At 41.8% G+C, this 26495-nt stretch overlaps 1 protein-coding gene across 1 annotated transcript in view; it reads right to left on the minus strand.

The window, feature by feature from the left end:
- Positions 1 to 801: 801 nt before the first annotated feature.
- Positions 802 to 26495, minus strand: part of PLXDC1 (plexin domain containing 1) — a 96348-nt gene continuing 70654 nt past the window's right edge. The window contains exons 8-14 of the mRNA XM_033918334.1: positions 25601 to 25696; positions 18891 to 18972; positions 8321 to 8381; positions 7933 to 8062; positions 6330 to 6362; positions 3656 to 3816; positions 802 to 1407 (exon numbers count right to left, since the gene is read on the minus strand). Coding sequence (XP_033774225.1) covers positions 1288 to 1407; positions 3656 to 3816; positions 6330 to 6362; positions 7933 to 8062; positions 8321 to 8381; positions 18891 to 18972; positions 25601 to 25696 — 683 coding nt within the window. The 3' untranslated portion in view covers positions 802 to 1287. The remainder of the gene's footprint in view (positions 1408 to 3655; positions 3817 to 6329; positions 6363 to 7932; positions 8063 to 8320; positions 8382 to 18890; positions 18973 to 25600; positions 25697 to 26495) is intronic.

Genomic DNA, 26495 nt, shown 5'->3' on the forward strand with positions numbered 1-26495 from the left:
GGATTATTGAAGCTGCTGTAAGAGGTAATTTAGATTCGCGGCTACAGGGCAGGGAGGTTTGTCGGCCGGGCCTGTTGTCGGTCGATCGGGGGACCTGACCAGCTGTGCACATTCTTCGGGGCGGACCGCCCCCTCCCCCCTCTTTCGTTCGCCATTGCCTTGTTCCTACCTGCCCTGCCACAGCCGCACACAGCCGACCGGAAGTCTTCCTGATGTCAGCGCTGACGTCGGAGGAAGGGAGGGCTTTGCTTAAGCCCTCCCTCCGACATCAGCGCTGACATCGGGAAGATTTCCGTTCGGCTGTGTGCTGCGACAGGGCAGGTAAGGAGAAGGAGACTACCTTCGCGGCTCGACCAACCCCGCTGCGATCCAACCCCGCAGGAACCCCGGAAGGATGCAGCTCGGGCGACTTCGTTGTGTGAAACGAAGTCCGTTGTGCGAATCAAGACATAAAGTTTGTTGTGCGCAGCGTTCGCTGTGCGAGGCGGCCGTTATGCGAGGCACCACTGTATATATATATTTCCAACACTGTAAAAACTTACCCAGAATTTAGCACTTATGTACATAAAAGTTGTAAGTGCTATTGTGCAAGGGTATGGTGGGCAGAGCATAGAGTGGAATATGGGCGTATCTCCCACTTTTGTGCATCACGTATACAATAAAAGTTACACGTGGCTTTGCCACATTTAGATGCACCCAGATGCATCAAGTCTATGGCTGGTGTGTCTACCTACATACGCCTAAATAAAAGGCATGCCAGTGTTCATAATATTTTATAATGAAATCTGGGCACACAGATGCTACATAGTGAGACTCTATTCTTTAATGACATCAAGACACATAAAAGGAGGTGCCCACTTATAGAATTGCCCCAAAAGTGCAATCTTTTGGAGTAGTAGAGATTTGCTTTGCACACTCTCACAAGTTTTTGCCTATTTTATATTTGTTAGAAGGGGAAAGGGCATAGAGAAAAATAGAGTACAGCAGATTTGGCCGCCTCTACATCTTTTTCTTGTTTATTTTAGTCTTATTAAAAAACATTCAATTACAGCTTTCCACTTTGCTGAAATGTTGCCATTCCTTCTTGAGAAGCTCCTTAATAGGGGTTCAGGAATACATAGCAAAGGAACTGAAAACCAGCAAGCAAGTCCAGAATTTCATATTGTAATTTTGTTCAGCTCTTTCTTCCACTTCTGTACTGTCCCTCCTTCCACCCCTACCCCTGTCCCAAATAGAAGGTTTTTGTAAAACCTTGTAGGAAACAGATACTGTGCCTAGCCATTTCTATCACTGTTCTGCTTCAATAAAACCTTCCTTCTCAAGAACCGTGGGCTCCACCTCTGAGTATGCTGTGTTGACATCATGGTGATTCCAAAACTTCATTGCAGGCCAGTGGTATGGACAGTGCTGTGAAGAAAATAAGAAATCAAGTTGTTATATTTTTCGCTCTATAAGATGCACCTACCTAAATGGGAGGAAAAATGAAGAAAAAAAAAATACAGGCCATAAAGGATAGAGAGCCACTTCCTGCATTTGAGTGATCCTAATTTAAGCCCGATTCAAGCCATCAGCACTTAGAAATATGATTGACACCAATCAAAAAGCTTGTAGTATTTAAATGAGCAGACCCTTGTTATAAATCTAGCAGGACCACAAAATGTGCCCTCTATAGCTATGGGAAAGATCTGACTCATAGGTGCCTCTCTACTCAGGTCTTTTATGAAAATGGGCCCCAAATGAAAATGCTTGAGAGCTAGCGTTGTAGTTAACCTGGTCCTTTTATTTCCTTGATGGGATATGATGCATAAAATGCAGAAGAACTGGAGTTCTGCAAATACTTTTTAAACCAGCTCCAGTGTATGGGCAGGCAGACTGAATGAGGAAAAATAAAATAAGAAGGAAGAATCCAAGGAAGAAGAAGCCCGAAGCGAATAGCGAAGGGCTGGCACAAGGTGGGGAGGCTCCAGGGGACCAAGGTGGGATGGGAGAGAAAGAGGCTAGTTGGGGATAGTGGGAGCTTTAAATAAGTGGCCTCTGTACCTGCTTCACTCCAATGACCAGCACACGACACAACTAATACGGTAAGTGTATTCAGGTAAAGCCCTGGCGAATGGATATCGCCCGGTATAAAACACACTTCTAAGGGGTGTTGGGGCGGGGGCAGGAATGGGTGATTCTGAGAGGCAGACCACCAGGTATGACGCCGGGCCTGTGGCATATTGTTGCAGGGCGCAGATAGCGGCCCCCTGAGGTACCCACAAACTAATGGCACAAAAACAATAAATGCCCCCAACACACCCACAGTCAAGATTCCCGCAGGCAGGCAAAAAAGACAAAGGATCAGCAGCAGCGGCAAGTCCTCAGCAGACGACCTGCCGGCACAAGCTCTCTCCTAGTGACGGGGCAAGCTGCTGGAGAGATGGAGCCAAGTGGGGCTGGCGATCTACCTCTGACCCCTCCGCGATCTAACTGTTGGACATGCCTGTTGTAGGGGAAGCTCCTTGACACAGCAGAATGCGAAACGTGAATTCATGTCAGAGCCCCTAAGCTTGTTGCAAGATGAGTATTTTTTTTAAAGTATTTGTTATGCCTTTTAAAGGATATATATTTATTGAAGAAAGAGATACAAGAAAATAAATTTTGGGATATGAAGTGAAATTGATAAATGAAAAAATATATTTAGAATTTTTTAATGTGAAAACTTGATGAGGAGGCTGGCTATTGGGATCTCAATCGTGGATAGTCTGAGGGTAGCCCCTTAAGTCAAGTTTTTTTAATGATTGACATAAAATAGCCACTGGTTGCTGAATCAAATTTCATTATAGCTGTCTGTAATTTTCTTTTCCTATATATATTTTTTTTTATTGTGAGCTCTCCTTGGACAGAAAAATACCTTTTGTGACTTCCCTTACTTAGTTCAGTGAAGAACTGCTCAATTGGAGCACCTTTCTGTAATCTGGGAAATCATTCTATGGAATGATTTCCCAGATTACAGAAAGGTGCTCCAATTGAGCAGTTCTTGGGAACCAGAAAAAATCCCAAACAAACCTGAATGGCAAGTTGTCTCATAATGTGCCTGTTTAGGTCCAAGAAGAATCGGTTTGTGTACATCCAAAGTCCTCAGCGGAGTAGAAGGAATGACAAGAGATGACAAAGTGGGCTCCCTAAATAGTATGCTTGTGTGTCAAACACAAATTTTGAAATGATATGCAATGATGCATAGAAAGCCAAGATATAAAACAAAGATATAATATGAACAGATTTATGGGCTCTACATAAAAATCTTGCAGCATTGTTTTGGGATGATATTTAGAACTGCCTGCATAAACTGAATTACAGGCATGATATAATGAATGCATGTATACGTGAACGGGGAGAGGAGAATTCTAGAAAACTATGTAGAGCTTCGCAACCAAAAAATGCTGATCTGCAAAAATTAATCCTGAGTCAATAATGACCCCCAAATATCTAAAGGAGCAAAATAGTTCCATAGGGAGTCTGAAAAGGACTGGTTGTGGCTGAACAGACCACTGTTTTATTTGGGTTCAACACTAACAAGGAATGGGAGGCAAGGAAGATGTGAGCTGGGAAAGAGGTATTAACACTCATGTTTATGAAGAACAGGATAGCATGAAAGCTACATATTGACACTTACCTCAATGAAGAATAGAGCAGAATGGGAAGTGGGATGATTGTTAATGTAAATCCCAGCCAGGATAATGGCAGCAATGAGTAGCAGAGCGAGGACAATCCCCACAATGGTCCCTGCATGCACTGGAGCACCATTTTGCATTGAAGGGACATCATTTCTTAGCCCTGGAATGAAAATAAATTCTTAATAGTACAGTTCATTTGTGTACATAATGCAAATAATATTTTAATCTTGCCCAATTATAATATAAATTGAGCAAGATTAAAATACTCATATTTCAAGTATATTAGAGTTTGCTTTTTCAGTAATGAGATATTGCTTTATTCCACTCATTAAGGTATTAGAAGTACAGGCAGTCCCCGGGTTAAGAATGAGTTACGTTTTTAAAGCTGTTCTTAAGTCCGATTTGTATGTAACTCAGAACTTGTAGATTTTAAGATTCTTGCTCCTTACCTCTGCTCCCAGCTGACAAAAGGGCCAACTGTACCTACCTCGGGGACTGCCTGTATATAGCTTCTTGATCATCTCATTCTTAGAATGTTCAAGATAAAGAGAATCCAATAGGAAGCAGTCAGTGTTTTTATGTCTGCTACCAGTTGTGTGCCTGGCTATTCAATGCTGGAACCATGTCCAGGCACTATCCAGTTGCATGTTGAATGCTAAAACTTAATGTGGTTAAGTGCAATATTCAACCCTTAACAGCATAAGATGAACTGTATAAAAATAGGCTTCTTTTAAGCAGCCCAATTTGTGTAGTTAAGGCCTGAATATTGGCACTTAACCACATAGGTACCAGCTATGTCCTTGGAACATCCTCAGGTCAGCTGGTTTTAGCCAAGGTATTAAGGCCCATATTCTATAAATGGCACCTTAACTTAGGTGCCTAAGTTAAGTGAAGAACACTGTTTAAAATGATTTTCAAGGTACCTACCAGTGCCTAAAAAAATGGCACCGGAATTGCACCTATGTAGGCACTTTATAGTGTCTAATGCCACTGTAGGCATTAGGTAGTGGCATTAGGCGCTGTAAAGCACCTATGTAGGCATGATTCACCTTGTAGGGAGTACTTTGAGGAGTCTGACTTAGATATTTCCAACTGTTCTGACAATTTGCCAGAATGCTCAACAGAAGATTCCTAGAATATACTTTCTGATCCTTCACCTCCTCCCCACTGATACAAGTCTCCGCTAGAAAGTATATCTTTTACTGGTTTTGTAAGGCAGATGGGTCAAACTTTTACCCACCAAAATTGAAACAGAGGAGGAACCTCACTTGAGCTTTTGGAACTCCTTGACTATGAAGTATCACCAAACAAATGCATTAAAGTACCTTTGCATAGGGTCATGAAAGATACTTTATTTAAGAACTGGGAGAAGCTCCTAAAAAGATAGGCACAATGTATAGAATTCAAAAGTATCCAGGATTTGACAGAACTCAACTTCATCGTCATTCATTAGTTGTGGAATCTGCCCTCAAACATTCACAGAGCTCATGATCTTACACTTCTGCTCTTTCAGCAGAGAAGCCAGGACACTGGATTATTTTGGCAAAAGCATGTTCCAGTCATCTATCCTCATCAATAGAATTATGGACCACCAATTCTACATGTCTATTTGTTATAAATCCTTACTTAACAGTCAGAGTTGGAGGAATTCTTCCCTCCAGACAAACTAAAAAAATTTCAACAATTATCTAAGAACTTGTTTACTATAAGAAAGTAAACGGCTAGAGGAATTTTTGATGCATTTGATGTTTCTTCCCAAACATCTGCAGTGGCAGTTGCAATGTGTCACTTGGCCTGGCTTAGAATATCTAATCTGGAGAAACTTCAGTTCAAGAACACTTTTTGAATGTTCCTTGTAAAGGAAACAACCTGTTTAGAGATAACACACACAAATATTGTGGCAACTCAACCTAAACCACAAACCTCTCAATCTTTATCATCTAGAACAGTGGTTCCCAACCCTATCCTGGAGGACCACCAGGCCAATCGGGTTTTCAGGATAGCCCTAATGAATATGCATGAGAGAGCTCTGCATATAATGGAAGTGCCAGGCATGCAAATCTGCTCCATGCATATTCATTAGGGCTATCCTGAAAACCCGACAGGCCTGGTGGTCCTCCAGGACAGGGTTGGGAACCACTGATCTAGAAAATATTGTGCCTCATCCAGATGTTCCTATTATAATAACACCAAATGGCATTACAATCAGCCATCTTCATCATCTGTTAGACCTGCTGCCCAACGACCCCATGCAAGGTAACAAAGACACAAAAATCATAACCTCAATCTCAGTTCAATCAGCAGTCATCCTTTGGACTCCTTTTTAGAGAGCATTGCCTCTTACTCCCAATCACCCCACTGGAGGCAGATTATTGTACTTCTATCAACGTTGTGATAAAAGTCCAGCAGATCATTGGGTGCTTTGAGTTGTCACTCAGGGCTACACCTTATGCTTAATCAGAAAATCTCCAAACCACTCACTAAAAGAGTTTATTTTCAACTCCCTTCAGAAGACCCTCCTTCACCAAGAACTCTCAACCCTTCTCCAGATAAACACAATAGCAGGTGTTCCTCTGCAGGAGAGGGGCCAGTGGTTCTACTCAAAGTATTTCCTACTATACAGATATCAGTGTTTGCTATTACCAAAGTTCAGGTGCTGATGACAGGGCTTACCATCTCCCGTGTACTGTGTCAGCTTGGTGTCATCTAAAGTGAAAAGAAAAAGGTGTAATGTTTAGTGCTGTGGGATTTCTCATATTTCCTACTGCAAAACTATAGCCCCTTTTTATAAAGTGGTGCAAACAAGTGCTCCGATGCCCATTCAATCCTTAGGGGCATCAGAGCATTTACCATGTTAGCCTAGGCCCTATATTTAGTGTTATTGCTTCCAATTTTAGAATTCCTACTCCTTTAGCTATTAGCTATTTCTTATATGCATCCTAAACAAAACTAAGCAAGCATTTCTTCTGCCACACTGGCGAAGCTAGTTTCTTTATGCATTCTGAGATAGCCAGTGAGACAGACTAGAAAAGAGAATGATTTTCTCGTAAGAATAGTACATCAAACCTCTCTCTTGAAAAAGAAAGGTTAAGCAATCAAGTTGAATATATTTCTTCTTACTAATGACTTTAGTATTTATTCTTTCTGATTTTCAAATAACATAATTTTAGGAGTATCTGTTTTAATTTTTAAACTAAATTAAATTTGGTTTTCTGGGATTCTTATAAAAAGTGAGTGGTCAATATTGAGTATTTCTGTAAATGCTGAACATCACTGGCCAAACATAGGCCCAAATATTCAGTACCAAGCCCTGTGACTCAGCAGCCCAGAAGGGGACCCCTTTTTATCAAACCACGGTAGAGCTTTGTACCACGGGCTGACAAGGTAAATGCTCTGATGCCCATAGGAAGTGAATGAGCATCAGAGCATTTATCTTGCCAGCCCGAGATAAAAAAGTTCTATCTACTGTGGTTTGAAAAAAGGGGCCCAGTGTGTTGAAATAATATTTTTTTATTTTTCAAAGAATGCACAGTGCTGTTGTATGATAAAATACAGAAAATTGGGCATTTTAACCTTAGGTAATTTTGAAAGGGAAAGTACATATATAATTCTCTTTTTAAAAATTGTCTTGTGAGCAATATGAAAATTGTTCCCACTGAAGGCAAGTTTCAAAGCTATATTTAAAATTGCACTCCCTCAGTGTGGTTAAAACTATCACTGTTCCATATCATATATACTTTGTCACACAGGGAGATAGCATTCCCTTGCTTTCACTTAAATTAGCTGTTTCTGTTTAGGAATTATTAAGTAGTGAGAGTGGAACAGTTCAAATCATGGTTAAAACCAGATTGTTCTGCTTTAATAGGATAAACGCAAAAGGTCTGTGAGGAATTAGACCAGCAACCCTGTCTGCTACATGCTGTAGTCCAGGATTTCAAGCTTCAGTGCTGCTCCAAAAATGATGCTCCAGAGAAAAATCTCCTATGGTTACATCAGAGCAGCATTGCATGACACTGTATTCTGCTTGACTGGCCTTACAAGGTGACTGTGGTCTTTATTTTTGGAAATGAAATGGAATGGGAATGAAGACAAATATATGGACTGTGTGAAGTGACTCTTAAAGGGCACTGATGTCTCAAAGAGAAATGCAGCAAGTATACCACATAATTCTAAATATACTAGTACATAAATATACTATTGCATAGAAAAAGTGTGTTTTCTTTCTAAAGATGGCAGATACAGGTGTCAGTTTTCAGGTTCATTTCTCATCCCATACCTTCAGTGGTGAGGCTGTCAAATGAGAGCAAAGCGCTAGAAGTAGAAAACTCTCCATTGGATGGCGTCAGGTCTGATGCGGAGGCATATGGATCACTCTGTGCAAGATCCTCACAAATATTCTCCTGGGACTGAATATCATCAGAGAATATTTCTTGTAAGAGAAAGAATTAAAACATCTATGTCCCAATAAGCTTATCACAGTGGATCTGCAGAAGAGATCCGAGCATAAGTAATTGATGGCATAGGTGAGAACCACCCTTTTATGATGCTCTTTGTCATGTAATGTTTATGCCCATCCTTTTAAGCTCCTGGCCCCCCAAGAAATATAACCCCTACCCGTCACAGGTCCCATTCTTGACTATGTATACATGTTGCCCCTTTTTTACCTCTTGTGTGCAGCCATAGATCAACCACTCTTGGCGGTAGCGGTCAAAACCACTGGAGCATCTACAAAGGGAAGAGAAAGACAGGTCATAATATTTCTTTTTTTTTTTTTTTTTTCAATTATCTTTATTAACAATTGCAAAGGAACATAATAATAATAATAACTTTATTCTTATATACCGCCAACAATCTTGCGACACAACCATGAGCAGAACATCCTCACAGCAAGAACAGGTATGGAAGGTCAATCTAGTTGTATGGGAAAGTGCCTTTTGTGGGATATAAGTACTGATATTTAATTTAATTTTACAATGCTGTTAAATGTGTATACTTCTGATACTATCTTCACTGGAAAATGTCCAGTCAAATCTTTTGTAATCCGCCTTGAACTGCAAGGTATAGGCGGAATAGAAATCCGTAATGTAATGTAATGTAATACTGTTTCATGTTAATTCTGTTACTAAACCCTGTTATGTTTTATTATATATGTAAAACTTGTAACCCGTTCTGAGCTCTTCTGGGAGGACATGATATAAATCCAAATAAATAAATAAATATGTGTTTATTTTGAACTATACTGTATGTATGTACATATACATACATATTTCATTTAACTACACATCATCTAATTCAGTGTTTTTCAACCTTTTTACACCTATGGTCCGGCAGAAATAAAATAATTATTCTGTGGACCGGCATCAGTTCGTGGACTGGTGGTTGAAGAACACTGGGCTAAGTCGTGGTCCAGACCCCGCCCATCTCTACCCAATCTCCACCCCAGACCCCGCCCCCATAATAGTACTAATTGCACCTTGCACGTTCTGTGCCTCATCTGGAAGCCTTCCCTCTGACGTTGCAAAGTCAGAGAGAAGGCTTCCGGTTCAGGCGCAGGATGCCCGTAGGAGCCACTGCCCGTGGCTTTGTGCACTGAATCAGTTAGGAAGAGGGAGCTGGCTCGAAGATAACGCCGCATCGATCGCACTGTGGACCTGATGCACGTGCTGGCCCTGTGGACCGGCAGGAAATTTCTGTGGGCCGGCACTGGTCCATGGACCGGTGGTTGAATTTATTACAGGTTTTCTTTAGATTTGAACCTATATTTAAAAAATGCTTTGATAAATTTATGATAAGAGTATATTGTGTGTGAACCTGTTCTGGTCTGTCTTATGTATATAATCAGTTCATGTGCAAAATACGTGCATACATACTAACATATGTATGGTATATTCTTTATCCCAGGACAAGCAGGCAGCATATTCTCACTGATGGGTGATGTCACTGACGGAGCCCCGGTACGGACCACTTTAAAAGTGCATTGCCACTTTAAGTCTTATGATAGCCCGCACTGTGCATACGTGAGTGCCTTCCCGCCCGATGTAGGTGCGTGGTCCCTCAGTTTCTTAGTTTCTGCAGAACTAAGACGCGTCTTTCAACGGATGTTGGAATTTTTTCTTTTGCTGCCTTCCCGCTCTTGTAGAATTTTGACTTTCTAGTCATTTCTTTTTTTGTTTTGCTCTGTTCATTTGAGTGTAAAAAAAAAAAAAAAATCATAAAGATTTTTGTTTTTTCCCTCTCGTGGGTTCGACCCGGCGGGGCCTGTTCAATCACCTTGGCCTCAGACTTCGACCTAGCTGGGGCCATTTTTCCATCGATGTTCCACCCACAGACAAGTTTTAAAAAGTGCGGTTGCTGTGCTCGGCCCATTTCAGTAACTGACCCGCATCGCTGGTGACTCCAGTGCTTGGGGCCTGAGCACCATTCGGAAACTTGCTCACGCTGTTCTTCCCTTCAAAAAAGAACATTGAAAAACTGCCTGATCCAGCAGAAACTGCTTTTCGGCATCATAATGGAAGGCGAGTCTACATCAATACCGACTTCAACGGTGTCAGCCAAGGCAACACTGCATCATTCGACACCAACAGAAACAACTCCGGTGTCGCAGTCTTCTGTGGGTAAGACGGCTAAGAAGCCTTCTTCCCCCACCCCATCTGGGCCTCAGTGAGCCAAGTCCTGCCAACCTTGAAGAGGCCCAAAAAGCGCTTCGCTCCGATATCAGTGAGTGCCTCTTCATCAGCTTCCTCATCGCCGGGGTTCTTCAGATGATGACTTTCCTCACCATTCCTCTCAGGAGACTGAGCAGTCCTCTTTTTCCAGATTTCTTTTTGAAATGTCAGAGATTTTATCTATTCCTCTTGAAGCTGATTCAAAACGTTCTGAACAGTTCCTAGAGGCCTTAGATTATGATCAACCACCTAAGGAACTTCTCAAGCTTCTCCTTCATGACATTTTACGGGAAACATTATACAAAAATCTGGAAATGCCACTTACCATTCCTGTGGCTCCTCACAAGTTGGATTCTCTGTAAAGAGCGGTTCCTATCCCTGGTTTTGACAAACCACAACTTCCACATGAATCTCTCCTGGTGGAATCTACCTTGAAGAACTGATCTTTTCTGCTTCACCATTATCCACCATTCACTGCTGCCACCATGCCCAACTGGAAATATTGCAAGTCTGCTCTTCCCCATTCAACAGTCACCACATTTTTTTTGCATCATTTTCGGCAATAATGAACAATATATAAGGGATTTTTTTTGTTTGTTTGTTTTTTTTGTTCAGCAATGAATTGTAGTGTTTTGTATATCATAGATGTGAACATCATCTGCCAGGTGTGTCACAATTGAAGAAAGGTTGAGAACCACTGTTCTATATAAATGTATGTATATTTCTATACTCTGTAGCAGCATACCAAGCCAAACTGTACCTTTGTGACACATTTCTTGGCACTCCCACCCCACCCATTGCACTGTGTGGCTGAAAAGAGGAGATAATGGATAGGGAATATTGGTACTTCCACCTCCTTTATGTCCTGTGTGGCTGTACCACTCGTGCACCCCTTGGTACAGTCTTGATGCTCTGTCCGGCCTGCTCTTACAATGGATTCTATGCTATTTGTTTTTTTTATATTTTATTGATAGTTTTATTGCTATTTGTGGTATTGTGGGCTACTGTGATTGGCTGAAAAAGGACTGCCCTTCAGTTCTTAAGGCATTCTGGAATATATGCTTAAACACAAAATGCTAACATGTGACATTTTTTCTTAACCAAGCTGACACACAGGGGAGCACACGGGGTTAATTATCTACAGCCAGTTCTTGCAGTATGAATGTTCCCACTGTTTTACTACAAAACAGATTATCTGTACACTACTTTTCTCAGAAATGAGACAATGCAAGACTGTTGCAAATCTCTGCAAAGGTCAAGTCCTAAAAAGGGAGAGTGCAAAGCTAAAATTCCCATGAAAATGTCTTAAAGATACCAAATCCTAGGGAAAAGGCATCGCTGCATCGCTGCATCGCTGCATAACTGTCAGAGACATCTGTGCATATTAATTGGATATTAAGTTATTTATTTATTATTTGGTACTCAAATATATTAAAATATTTTTTCCCATTTGAATGAATAAACTTAGATTTCAGGGCAAACTATGAGCCCAACATTTATTTGTTGGGACTTATTAACTACCTTTAGGAAGAAATTCACCCAAGGTGATATACAACAGGTTTAGCTTAACATATATTCACAACATAATAGTATAATGTCCAAATATCAGTATAATGCATAGAACAATGAGGTGGACTTGGAGAGGGCAAATTAAATGCTAGTAATAGTGGTGATATGATACAATATCATATTAAAATAGCACAGTAGAATATTCATGTAACAGAATATGATAAATATCAGCAGAATACAAATGATACAACATGACTCTCCTGTTAACTGGAACTCAACCAGAACTCTCAAGCAACCAGAAAAAAAAATTAGTGTAATTTAAATAAAAATGAAAATAAAATCAATTTCTGGCGGAAATTTAAATGTAAACTTGGCATGACACACCTGAGTACACCCACGCGTTGCCTACCAAATGTCCGGTAATTTGTCTGGAACAGTTTTTGGTATGGTATAATATGGGGTATAGTATTAGGCCTATTTTGAATAGTAATTCTCAAGCAACCAGAAACTACATTTATCCAGCATCTATCAATCCCCATGGGTGCCGGTAAACTAAGAGTCTAATGTAATAAGTTCCATGGAAAAACATTCATATAACGGAGATATGATATTCACAAAGTTATCGAATTATAAATGAAACACTTTAACAGACAGGTTAAAACATCTAAATAACATAGCTACGATGCTTACAATGTCAGTATAATACAATGAAACATATTACTAGGCAGTCCAGGGGGCATGTGCAGTTGAAACATAAGGCAGACAGGACTTTGGGACAAATAAATATGTGGCTAAATTGAAGGCAAATTATTGCCTGAATTCTATAAAAGGTGCCCAATTTTGCACACAACTTAATTGAGTAATGAGCCAATTAATGCTAATTGGCTTCTCAGCAAACAATTATCAAGTTTCAAGTTTATTCATATATTTGATTAAACGCTTATCCTAGGATACTAAGCGTTGTACAATGATAATAAAAACTTTTATAGACAAACAAATAAGTCAGACAGTTTTCTTACTTAACTATTAAGACTTTAGTGGTACAGTGGGAGGGGAGGGAGGGGAGAACTACAATATTTATCAAGGAAAGATACATAAAAGGAAAGTACATTAGGGAAGGGAAAAGTTAACAAATTTGCTGGACTAAATCAAATAGTCAATTATAGGCTTAAGAACATAAGAACATAAGAACTGCCATCTCCGGATCAGACCTTCGGTCCATCAAGTCCGGCGATCCGCACACGCGGAGGCCCTGCCAGGTGTACACCTGGCGTAATTTATAGTCCACCATATCTTTATATGCCTCTCTTAAGGAGATATGCATCTAGTTTGCTCTTGAAGCCTAGGACGGTCGATTCCGCAATAATCTCCTCTGGGAGGGCATTCCAGGCGTCAACCACCCTCTGAGTGAAGCAGAACTTCCTGATATTAGTCCTGAACTTGCCCCCCCTTAGCTTCATTACATGTCCTCTAGTCCGTGTCAAATTGGACAATGTAAATAATCTTCTCTGCTCTATTTTGTCGATTCCTTTCAGTATTTTGAAGGTCTCGATCATATCCCCACGCAGTCTCCTTTTCTCAAGGGAGAACAATCCTAGTGTTATAAGTCTTTAAAAAGAAAGCATTTTAGATTGCTTTTGAACTTCTGTATATTTTGTTCGGATCTTATATATATAGGAAGAGAATTCCAAATCATAGGTGCAGTTACTGAGAAGATTGTGGTACGGCGAGTACCTATTATCCTTAGAGATGGGACACTAAGAGTGTGTTGAGAAGTGGATCTAAGAGCTCTAGGTGGGTCATATGGGATTAGAAGTCTGTCAATGAATACTGGGGTGTGTGTTTGTATTGTTTTGAAAGTTAAAAGGGCGATTTTATATGTTATCCTATGTATGACTGGTAACCAATGAGCTTTTCGTAGTAGTGGAGTAACATGATCACATTTTTTAGAACCAGATATGAGTTTAATAGCGGTGTTTTGGATTAGTTGTAAACGTTTTATTTCTTTTAAATTTATGCCTCGGAGTAGAGAGTTACAATAATCAATTTTGGATATTACAAGGGAATGTATTAAAACTGTAAGGGATTTAGCAACAAGAAGAGGGCGGATTGATCTGATCATCCTTAATTTATAGAAGCAGTTTTTAACTAGAGTACTGATTTGAGGATGAAATGTAAGTTTGTGATCAATTAGTACCCCTAAAATTTTTATAATAGTAGTTAATTTGAGTGGAATATTATCAATTGAAATTGGAGCAGTTAAATGTAAGCCTTCTTTCCATGCAAATAACATGGTATTAGTTTTAGAAATATTTAATGAAAGCATATTATTATTTAACCAATCATGAATGGTGGAAAGTTTTTGGTTAATAAGAGCAATTTGCAGGGTCTATATTATGCATAAGTTGAAGATCATCAGCATAAGCATAAGCTGTAAATCCTATTGATTGACAAAGAGTCAGGAGGGGGGCCAGGTAGATATTAAATAGTAAAGGAGATAATATAGAACCTTGTGGAACACCGAAGTTAGTATGATATGGTTTTGAAGTAGTCTTATTAAAATGAACTGTAGAAGATCTGTCAGAAAAATAGGATCTGTTATTCCAATGGAAGCAAGTCATTCCAATGGAAGCAAGTCTTTGAAGTAGTAAAGAGTGATCAATTGTGTCGAAAGCAGCCACAAGATCTAAGGAAATTAGAAGTACAGATTTGTGTTGATCAAGGTTGTATTGGATAGTTGTAGTCAGTGGCGTACCTAGGGGGGGGGCGGGGGGGGCGGGCCGCCCCGGGTACCAGCCCTAAGGGGGTGTTCCCGGCCTTGCCGTTCAGTCCCCCGCCACCCCCGAAGGACCGCTCGCCCCACTGACCTTCCTGCACCACCTGTGAAGCAGCCCAGCAGGATCGCGAAGTCAGCGTCAGCATCCCTGCGCTGCTTCCTGCGCCGCGATCCCGCCCCTCCTCTGACGTCAGAGGAGGGGCGGGACCGTGGCGCAGGAAGCAGCAGCAGAGATCGCTGACGCTGACTTCGCGATCCTGCTGCGGCTGTTCATAGGTGGTGCGGGGAGGCCAGGGGGGCGAGCGGTCCTTCGGGGTGGGTCGGGACATCAGGCCTTCAGGGTGGGGCGGGCGGGCAGGCAAGCAGGCTTTCAAGGGGGAGGGGGTGACAGGCAGGCAGGCCTTCAAGGGGGGACAGGCCTTCGGGGGGGGGGTGCAGACCTTCAAGGGGTGCAGGCCTTCAAGGGGGACAGGCAGGCCTTCAGGGGGGTGCAGGCCTTCGGGGGGGGGGGGTGCAGTCCTTCAAGGGGGTGCAGGCCTTCAAGGGGGGACAGGCCTACAAGGGGGTGGGACAGGCCTTCAAGTGGGGGACAGGCCTTCGGGGGGGGGTGCAGACCTTCAAGGGAGTGCAGGCCTTCGAGGGGGGGGTGCAGGCCTTCAGGGGGGTGCAGGCCTTCAGGAGGTACAGACCTTCGGGGGGGGGTGCAGGCCTTTGGGGTGGGTGCAGGCCTTTGGGGTGGGTGCAGGCATTCGGGGTGGGTGCAGGCCTTCGGGATGGGTGCAGGCCTTCAGGGGGGGAAAGACCTTCGGGTGGGGGGTACAATCCTTCGGGGAGGGTGCAGGCCTTCAGGTGTGGGGTTTAGGCCTTCAGAGGGGGACAGACCTTTGGGTGGGAGGTAAAGTCCTTCGGGGGGGTGCAGGCCTTCAGGGGTGGGGTGTAGCCCTTCGGAGGGGGGACAGACCTTCGGGGGAGGGGGGTCCTGGTGTAAAAGTACACAGAGGGAGAGAGGGAAGGGGGGGTTCAAAGATACGTGCATATGCCAGACTTTGGGGGTTAGAAATAATGGGTCTAAAAACAGAGGAGTGGGAGAGAGATGGTGCATAATGGGAATTAGGGAGGGAAGGAACAGAAAGGGAGAGAACTTGGAAACAGGGGATGGTGTGGAGGGGGGATAGAGATACTGGATAGGAGGATAGTTGGGAACAGAAAGGGAGAGATGGTGGATCCTGGGGTGGTGGGGAGTTGAGAAAAGGTGAATCTGTGGATCGAGACAAAAAAAGGAAAGATGCCAGATCTCCGGGAGAGGGAAGGGAAACGGAAGGGGAGGACAGAGATGGCAGACGGATGGTTAGCACGGAGAAAGGAGACCCTGGCAAGCAAGACAACAAGAGCCTGAGACCAACAAGATTTGAATATTGACCAGAGAACAAAAGGTAGAAAAAATAATTTTATTTTCTGTTTTGTGATTACAATATGTTAGATTTGAAAAGTGTACATGAGACAGCTTGAAATGGGAACTTTTCTATTTTTGTGAATGGCAAGGCTGAGTTCAGTTAAAATATATGCTTTATAAGAAAATATAATAATGTGTTTTATAAAGTTTATAAGCATTGCTGGCATACTCGGTGAGGTGTTCCTAGTGTTGGTGGTGGTGGTAGCATGTCAGTATGTTGAGAGGAAGAGGTAGTCTGGGAAATTCTGCTGAGCAAACTCTGGGCCCATTTCCACCCCCAGTTAGTCCACTCCACTCAACTGGTTCACACACTGAGTGGGTCTTTGGGTGTTATTTCTGGGTAGTTGTTTTAGAATCTCTTCCAGTGGTTTGTCAGTATCTCCTTCTGGTCCAAGGAAGGAAACTTTGTCAACCTTAGCATTGACCTTCAGAATATGTTTGTAACAGCGCTGCTTGTGTGGCATTAGGCTATGTAGTGATCGAAAGAAAAAAACAGACCTTTGCACATTGGCAATTTTCTCTTGGGAGAGGCTTGTTCATGCTTGTTGTTGCTGTTACTCTCATTCTGTGTTCTTTTTGATAATGTATAAGTTTCTGTACAGACCATGGTTGCTTGTCTGGACCTTTTGCCATTCTCAATAAAAATACTTTGAAAAAAAAAAAAAAAAAGAAAATTTTCACTGCCTGTTTCTATTCTGACCATTTATTCCATTTCATGGTTATTGCAAAAAAAAAAAAAAAAAATTTTTACATGGGGGGGGGGGGGGGTGTCAAAAAATGATGGGCCCCGGGTGCCACATACCCTAGGAACGCCACTGGTTGTAGTGAGTCCTAATAGAGAGTGTTCTGTGGAGTGGTTTTTACGAAAACCAACTTGATTAGGATGTAATACCTGAGTTTTTTCGATGAAATCCGATAATTGTTGAAAAACGAGTTTTTCTGTTAGTTTGGCTAAAAACGGAAGATTGGCTATTGGGCGATAATTAGAACTGTCTATAAGATAATTTTTTGTATCTTTAACCCTTGAATAAAGAATGGACTGTTTCCATTCTGATGGAAGACTTGCTGTACAAAAGCTTTTATGAATAATTTGGAGAATATAAGGTCCCAAGATAGAGAAGTAACGTTTATAAAGAAAGGGAGGAAACGATTCAGTATTGGAACCTTTGATATTGATAGAGTGTAAAGTATTTTCTATATCTTTTAATGAAGGGAGAGAAAGTTTGGAGCATGTAGCATTTAGTGTGGGAAATTCAATATCTTCGGAACAAGCGGGACCTGAGGAAGTGGCGATTTTATTTGTGTGGATTTAACGTAAATATACATTTACGCAAGACACCAAAAAGGGGGGTGCAGAAATGAGAGGATCAGGAGCGGATCTGGGGTATTCCTCAAAGCTATGTGTGCAATTTCAGTATAAGGGGTATTCACACCTAACGTTAGATGTGAGGTTTTGCATCCTGCCTCTCTTGGTGCAAATGGTTGTACCTAAAGTTAGGTTTGGCTCCCAGGCATAAACGGCCTAACTTAGGTGCTGTTTATAGAATAGCACTTTAGGTGTGTGTTTTTTCAGTGCCGATTTTTTAAGCATAATATATAGAATTCAGTCCTGTATGTATTTGAGCTTTGGTGCTGGAGAAGGATTTTGTGTGCGCCATGGACCCCCAAAAGAACTAACAATTCGATTCTGTATTAAACTGGCTATGTCACTCGGAACCCAAATGATAAACTTACACTGTCAAAGTGAAAAATCATTGGAGAAGGACATTATGTTTGGGAAGATCGAAGGAACCAGGTGAAGAGGGCGACCTACAATCAGATGGCTGGACATGCTGAAAAAAAACATGGGGATGACATTGGAGGACCTTACCGAATTAGCACAAAACCGATCCTCAAGACACTAGAATTTGAGCATGAGTCAATGGCACCTAACTAATGTATAGTTGAATAAGATATGAGAAATTGATCTTATTTGCAAGATATAGAGCAAGCTGGTCTAGATGTGGAATGAGTGGATGGTCAGTTGCAACTGGCACTGAAGACTTGGGAAAAGAGTTTCCTGAAGTTGAAGTAGTCTTTAGTCTGGTGGAGCCCTGAGGACTAGTACTAAGAAGGCAGCTAGTGTGTGTCACACTGTATGATTTCCTTTGATGAGAGTACAAATAGTGATGCTCCTTGAGAGGACCCTAGGCCCAAAGGTGTATAGAAGGCTAATTTATTATTTAGGTATTCAGTTCATATTGTCTGAAGGTCTTCTAGCCAGTACAGTTTTTGCTGTAAGAATGTAATATGGTTATATTGCTTGCAACCCTCTATTAGAATATGGGATAGATACATATAAAATGATATGAACAGTTGAGAGAGTCAGGTATTAGGATATGTTTGTTGCAACCCTCAATTAATCATAGAAACATAGTAAATGATGGCAGATAAAAACCTGAACAGTCCATCCAGTCTGCCCATTAGTTATACCCATTTTAAAAAATACATGATTACATTAATTTTTCTCTTCTTTGATATTTCTGGGTCATAGACTGTAAAGTCCACTTGGTATTGTCCTAGGTTCCAAATGCTGAAGTAGCCATCCAAGCTCACTTCAACCTATTCAACCATCCTGTTTGAATCGTGCAGCACTAGACATCACAACAAAAACCATTGTGATCAGATTCACCTTTTGATATATGGAAAAAGATTTTGTAGTTGTTGCAGGTGATAGAAGCAGTTTTTAAAGTTTATTTGAATTTGTAGAATCAAAGTAAGTATTTTCCCAGGGTAACATATGTCATTCACTCAAAAAGTGGGGATGTATCAGCAAAGACTAAAGCATTTACCTTTGAAGGACATGGCACCACCTGCAGTTAAGAGTGGTATCTGAGATCTTGCACTCTTCACAACTCTGATGCTGCAGGCAGGCTACAGAATACATACAAAGAGAAACAGAAAGGGTCATCCTAGCATGCTTATTTATTTACAGTTTTAATACAAAACAAGAATATGAAATATATGCATACAAATATGTGAACAGTTGGAGAGTCGGGTATTAGGACAGAGTTATTTAAAGAGATGAGGATTGTTTGGAATGCAACATATTGTACTGAGGAAAATATAAAGGGCACACAGTAAACCACAAATAAAATATTCACATTACTATCTCTCTAAAAAATGCTGCAGAGACATAAATATAATGGAAATATTCCAAATCACATACTCATTACAAATTCATCTACCCATAGCAAAGAACCTTTCCTCCTCCCCCTCTCCCTTTGGTATTTTATATCTGTGAGAACTTCCTTGTGCCCAGTGGCATACCTGATTGGAAGGGAAATGGGGGCAGAGCACGCCCTCTGGCTAGAGCACCCTCCTCCGCCAGGCAGTGGGAGGGTGTGTGGAGCAGTCACAGGGTCATGGCTCACCTTTGCGCAGCCATCAGCTCTACTGATCCCCTCCCCAGCCATCAGAGGGGGCAGGGGCCTCCGAAGCTGACAACCTCACAAAGGAGGACCACAGCCCCCAACCACTCCAGTACTCCTTTAATTCCTGAATGCCTCCACCACCCTGTCCTTGGTATACTTCTGTGTGTGCTAATCCAATAATTATTTTTTGGGTGGCTTAGGAATCAACATAAACATACAAAACAGAGAAAATGAAAAATCACTAGCAGCCTACCAAATAAATTATACCAGCCAGGAGAAATGCTGAGGTCATCTCAGGGAACACTTTTAAAGATTCCATCATTGAAGGTGATGAGCTAGAACCTTTTCTGTTCAAAGTACAGATTTCTGACATGGTTTGATACCAGATCTGAGGCTGAAGCATAATTACTTGCAGAGTAAGCCTCGATCAGCTGGACATGGCTCTGGAGCTGGCAGGGGAAGCCCTAATCAGCTGATCACATAAGTACAGCATCACTATAATGGGGCAGATCAAAGGGAGTCTACTAGAAATAAAGCCTTCTTCTATTTAGCCCCCCAGTCTATGGGACTGACTCTCTAGTTATTTGAGACTGGATCCCAATTTCAAAGCCTTTAAAACATTGTTTAAATCCTTTTCTTAAGAAGCTTTTGCCAAGGATATTCCTCAGAACAACCAGGTGAGGGTACAATCTGGAAGGCATGAGAACAGGTTAAAAAAAATGTTAGTTTCCAAATTTTATTAAAATTTGTTATCCTGCTTATCAAATTTCTAAGCGGCTTACAGTAATAAAATTATTTTTAAAAATGGGAGCTATACAAACAGACAATATAAATGAATATTCGGATAATATGGACTGACAACGATTACATGAGGTATAAGGGGAAGAAATACAATTTTATATAGGATAGGAAGACATAAAGGGTTAACACATGTAGGAAAGGGGGATTGCATCTGTGGTAGAAGATAGGATCAGGCTGTCATAAGTTATAAGTTGAATGCATCTTTGAACAAGAAGGTATTTAAGTTTGATTTTAATCTTTCAAGGTTGATTTCTTCCCAGAGGTGATTAGGCATTAAATTTCATAATTGAGGGGCTGTAAAGGAGAATATTGATGATTGATATTGTTAATTAATAATTGTCTTCTATGAATGGTCTAAGACTGTACCTTTCTATTTTTATGGAGCTCCTTTCCTTTAAATGATTTTTTATAATTATAAACCGCTTAGAACTGTCGGAAGCTGTTAGCGGTTTTTCAAATTTTAATAAACCTAAACATATTCTGTTTCCAATAATGATCAATCTAGGTTACAAGTACCTGGCAAGATCTCAAAAGAGTAAAATAAATTTTATGCTGCTTATCTCAGGAATAATTTCAATTAAATTTATTATTTCTAGTTCGCCTTTCTCCAAGGCGGATTACAAAAATACATACATAATAATAGTACAAACATCAATTTTGCAGGGCAATTTCGCACACCATTTAAAGAATCTGGGGATAAATGCATAGGTTTAGACTTGGAACTGTTATTTTGTAAATATATGACTGTGAGTTTGTTGAAATTGGCATAATATTTGTCTTGTCTGTTTTATATTATCTATGTTTTAATTGTACCCTACCTAGATTTTGTGGATGATAAATTTTTAAAATAAATAAATAGTCCAAATCCTTTTAAAACCCTGCTAAGTAAAACACATACAGTGTTATTGTTACTAATGCAAACAGACATTACACAAAAGATATGAGATTACTGCCAACAAAACAGTAAGCAAATCAATGAAAGTCTGATGATCTACACTTTTCAGAACACTACTACCAATTTCCAAACCACCCATAGAAAAGTTTTTAATTTTTATGAAAAGCCAATAGAATCAACCCACTTCTAAGATCAAATGGGAGTTTATTCCAAGAGTTGATGCTATTATTGAAAAATCTTCCACACTCCAGCAGCAAAGGCACGTCTGTGCAATTGCAAGAATCTCCAATAAACAACCCTTTACGCCAGTGGTCTCAAACTGAAACCCTTAGTGGGGCCACATTTTGGATTTGTAGTACTTGGAGGGCCGCAGAAAAAAATAGTTAATGTCTTATTAAAGAAATGACAACTTTGCATGAGGTAAAACTCTTTATAGTTTATAAATCTTTCCTTTAACAGTTAAAGGAAAGATTTATAAACTATAAAGAGTTTTTTACCTTATGCAAAATTGTCATTAACTATTTTTTCTGCGGCCTTCCAAGTACCCTATTTTTTCTGCAGCCCTCACATTTAAAGTTTAATATCTTTCCTTTCTCAAAACTGACACATTTCAATCACTGTATTGAAAATAAAATCATTTTCCCTACCTTTGTTGGCTGGTGACTATTTTTCTGTGCTTTTAATTATGTTTCCAGGGCCTTCTTGTCCTTTGACTGTTTTTCTCTCCTTCTTCACTTTCTGCCTTGCATCCATCTTTGGCATTAACTTAATATTCAATTTTTCTGCTTTCTTTTCAAAATCTACGTTTCCATGTCTTACCTTCCCTTCTATCTCTCTCTTCTTCCGTCCCTATTTCCATGGTCTGACATGGTCTCTTTCTTTCCTTTTACTCCCTCCCTCCTTCCTTCCTTTCCCCTGGTCTGGCATCTGTCTCCTTCCATCCCCCAACTTTTTATTTCTTTCACCCTGCCCCCTTCTTTCTTTCTCTCTCTCCATGCCCCCTTTCTATATGTCTGTCTTTCTCTCTCTCTCTCTGCCCCCTTTCTTTCTTTCTCCATGCCTGCCCTTTCTTTCTGTCTTTCTCTCTCCATGCACTTTTCTGTCTGTGTCCTGTCTCCCTTCTTTCTTTCTGTCTCCCTGTCCCCCCTCCCCCCCGTTTCTTTCTTTATTTCTCCCTGCCCTCCCCCAAGCCACCATCATTGGGGAACAGGCCGCCACCGCAGCAATCGGGGAACAGGCCAGCACCAAGGTCTTAGCTCTTCCTGCTTATCTTCCCCAGCGTGGGGCCGACCAATTCTCGCCACCCCACGTCAATTCTAACGTCGGAGAAGAAGTTCCGGGCCAGCCAGGCAGCGATTAGCTGGCCTGGAACTTCCTCCCCGACATTAGAATTGTCGTCGGGTGGCGAGAATTGGCCGGCTCAAAGATAAGCAGGGAGAGCTAAGACCTCGGCGCTGGCCTGTTCCCTGATTGCGGTGGCTTGAGGGAGGGCAGTGAGAAGGGAAGGGAAGCAGATTGGGGGACCCCTGCTTTAGGCGAGCCGCAGTCATGGTCTGTACGCGATTGTCCTCTCCACAATTGGAAAACTTGTGAAGTGTAGAGGACAGATTGCGGGCCACAAAATAGTCCCTGGGAGGCCGCATGTGGCTCGCAGGCCGCGTGTTTGAGACCGCTGCTTTACACCATGATGGGCAACCTTTATACAAAGAAGGCCCCATGAATGTCAGTACTGTCCCTTGCAGGCTGCAGCATTATGTAATATCGGAACTGGAACTGCACAGCATTCCATAGACCATTTGTGATCAATAAGTTAAAATGTAACTAAAAACGATGGAAACAAACTTCTAGAGCAGTAGTCTCAAACTCAAACCCTTTGCAGGGCCACATTTTGGATTTGTAGGTACTTGGAGGGCCGCAGAAAAAAATAGTTAATGTCTTAGAACTTCACGGTATTGCGGTATATAAGCTGTTATTATTATTATTATTATTAAAGAAATGACAATTTTGCATGAGGTTAAACTCTTTATAGTTTATAAAACTTTCCTTTAACAGTTAAAAGGAAAGATATATAAACTATAAAGAGTTTTACCTTATGCAAAATTGTCATTTCTTTAATAAGACATTAACTATTTTTTCTGCGGCCCTCCAAGTACTCTATTTTTTCTGCAGCCCTCTCATTTAAAGTTTAATATCTTTTCTTTCTCAAAACTGGCACATTTCAATCACTAAATTGAAAATAAAATCATTTTCCTACCTTTGTTTGGTAATTTCATCTGTCTCTGGTTGCACTTTATTCTTCTGACTGTGCATCCAATATTTCTTCCCTTCTTTCAGCCTCCTATATGCTTCCTCTCCTCCAGACCTCATTCCCTCCCCCAACTTTTTCTTTCTTTCTCTATGTCTGTCTTTCTCTGATTCTGTGTCCCATTTTTTGCTTTGTTTCTGGCTCCCTGTCCCCCCCTTCTTTCTTTCTTCCTTCCTGCCCTCCCCCATGCCACCGCCGCTGGGGAATAGGCTGCTGCTGCTGCTGCCGCCAGTGGGAACAGGCCGAGATCTCCATGCTTCTCTTCTCCACGGGGCCGACAGCCCGACGTCAATTCTAACGTCGGAAAGGACGTTCCGGGCAGCCAGGCAGCGATTGGCTAGCCAGAACGTCCTCTCGACATCAGAATTGACGTTGGGCGGCGAGAGAAGCAGGGAGATCAAAGAACAAGGTGCCGGCCTGTTCCCCGATGGCAGCGGTGAGAAGGGAAGGGAAGCAGGTTGGGCACCACTGCTCTAGACGAGCTGCACTCTAGGGAGAACAGTGGAGGGTGGCCAGCTGTGCGGACCGCTCCCCCCCCCCCCCTTGGTATGCCACTGGAGCAGCAACGTTTCTGGCCGGCTCGTTCCGTTCAAAGCCGCGGGTGGCGGCTCCTTGCGAGATCCGCGCCTGCGTCTGAAGCCTCTCTGATGTTGTGATGTCAGAGAGGCTTCCGATCCAGGAGTGGATAGCGCAAGGAGCCGCCAACCCACGGCTTTGAACGGAACGAGCCGGCAAGACATGCTGCTGCTCCAAAAGGAAGAGAATGATCCAGTCCAGACCGCGGGCCACAAATAAAACCTGGAGAGCCATATGTGGCCCGCGGGCCATGTGTTTGAGACCACTGTTCTAGAGTGTCTTCTGAATAAATTTGCAAAATACAGTATTTACAAACACCAAAACTCTGGTTAAATGGTATTATCTGTGCACATTCCCCGTGGTCTCGCGGACGTATAATATTCAATAGGAGGCTGAATTCGAGCTGTAGGTTGCCTACCCCTGCTTTAGACCTTAAAGCTCTTAAGGGTCAATACTGTCTCAATATCTCTCAAATCTGTGGATGACCTGTACACAAAAAATAAACAACTTTAATTTCTTATGAGATGAATTATCAGTTTTGAGCTATAACAACCCCCACCCCCCCGAACCAGCAGACTTCAGCCCATACTGTGCCTCTACCTTCTAGCTGCCCCCTATGCCTGGAATAAATTACCCGAGTTTGTCCGTCAAGCCCTTCCCTTGTTTAAAAGCAGACTGAAAACCCACCTTTTTGATATAGCTTTCAATCCTTAACCCTATTCCTCTGCCCTCCAACCCAGCCCGCTGATTAACCATTCCCCTTAACTGTATCCATGACATCTTGTTTGTCTATCTTGCCTATTTAGATTGTAAGCTCTTTCGAGCAGGGACCGTTTTCTTACTCTTTGTGACTCTCTGCAGCGCTGCTTGAGTCTGGTAGCACTATAGAAATAATTAACAGTAGTATTAGTACTCCTATCCCCACCAGCCAGCAGCTAGCATTCCCTCCCTCCCAAGCAAAAATAACCCCCCCATACCTACTTAGACTTCCTAGTGGTTTAGTGGTGCGTTGAGGCAGGAGCGATTCCCACTCACTCTTGCTCATTCTTTCTCTGCAGCAAAAGTGACTGCCAAGTCTTCCAATAGCAGTCGTGCAGAATTTGGCCGATAATAGTTTCTAGTTTATTATTTATATTCCGTGTTTAAACAAGGTGGATTACAACCATAATTAAATCACAGCAAAAGCCATGACAAAATAGACATGTCAAAATCATCAAAAGTACCAGTTCATATAGCAAGCATCAGCCATCATACAAAATAGATGACGCTTTAACAGTTTTTAAAACTACACAGATCTTTTTATTGCCCGATATATACTGGAAGCTTATTCCACTCTGCAGGTCCCACACATTAAAAGGTATTAGGTTTCATGGTTTCTAAATGTAATTTCTTATGAGTAGGAATAACAAAGTCACAATGTGCAGCAGAATGCAATGATCGAGAGGACACATAGGACATCACACAATCCTATAAATATGTCGATGCTTATTTAAGGGGTCTGTGGTTAAGATAAGCAGCAAACAGAGTCTAGCCAATAACAATGCTACTCACTTGGCAGTGGAATGAGCTCCACAGCAGATGCGCTGGTAATCTTGCTGGTGTCCAGTTCGACACGATGGTACTCATAGATGGTCCTTCTGCGTGATTCTAAACAGGGCAAAGAGGAATTATTATGGCCTGTGTGATCACTAACCCCCTAATTCTAGAATCTTGCACATACATTTCCACACTTAGGGCTGGACTCAGTAAACAGTGCTCAAAATTTGACGCAGAAAAAAATTGGCACTGAATGGTACTCTATAAAGGGCGCACCAGGATGGGCATACTTTATAGAACAGCATACATCTCCGGAATCCGTGCTCAGCTTTGGACGTAAGGATTTATATCAACTGAAACCGGATGTACATCCTGGTATGTGTAAGTTGGGTGCAGATCCTCATTATTCTATAACACTATGCACATTGTAAGGGCATGCATCTAACCCACCTATGTTTTTGCCACTGTTACACCTCCTTTGCAGATCCATGCAGAAACACTTACATGGCTCCCTTTACAAAGCCATGGCAGCGATTCCCCCTTGGGAAATGAACTGAAGCCCATTCAGTTCCTATGGGCTTCGGTGCATTTGCTGCTGGAGAATTGCTTAGGGTTACCAGATTTTACTTGCGTAAACTCTGGACCTAAAGACCCACCCCTAGACCCACCCAGTTACACCCATCCCTGCCCCGTTACACCCACACCACGCCCCAGCCTGTTCTCGTCGGTCAGGAGGGCATCCGCACCCCCTCCCGGTGCAATCTGATGAGGAAGCTTTTCAAAACCTGAACAAAGTGCCGGGTTTTGAAAAGCCATCCGGACACCCGGACATGTCCTCTAAAAATAGGACATGTCCAGATAAATTGGGATGTTTAGTAACCCTAGAATTGCTATCATAGCTTTCTAAAAG

This window comes from Geotrypetes seraphini, chromosome 13 (assembly GCF_902459505.1).
Source record: "Geotrypetes seraphini chromosome 13, aGeoSer1.1, whole genome shotgun sequence".
Taxonomy (NCBI): domain Eukaryota; kingdom Metazoa; phylum Chordata; class Amphibia; order Gymnophiona; family Dermophiidae; genus Geotrypetes; species Geotrypetes seraphini.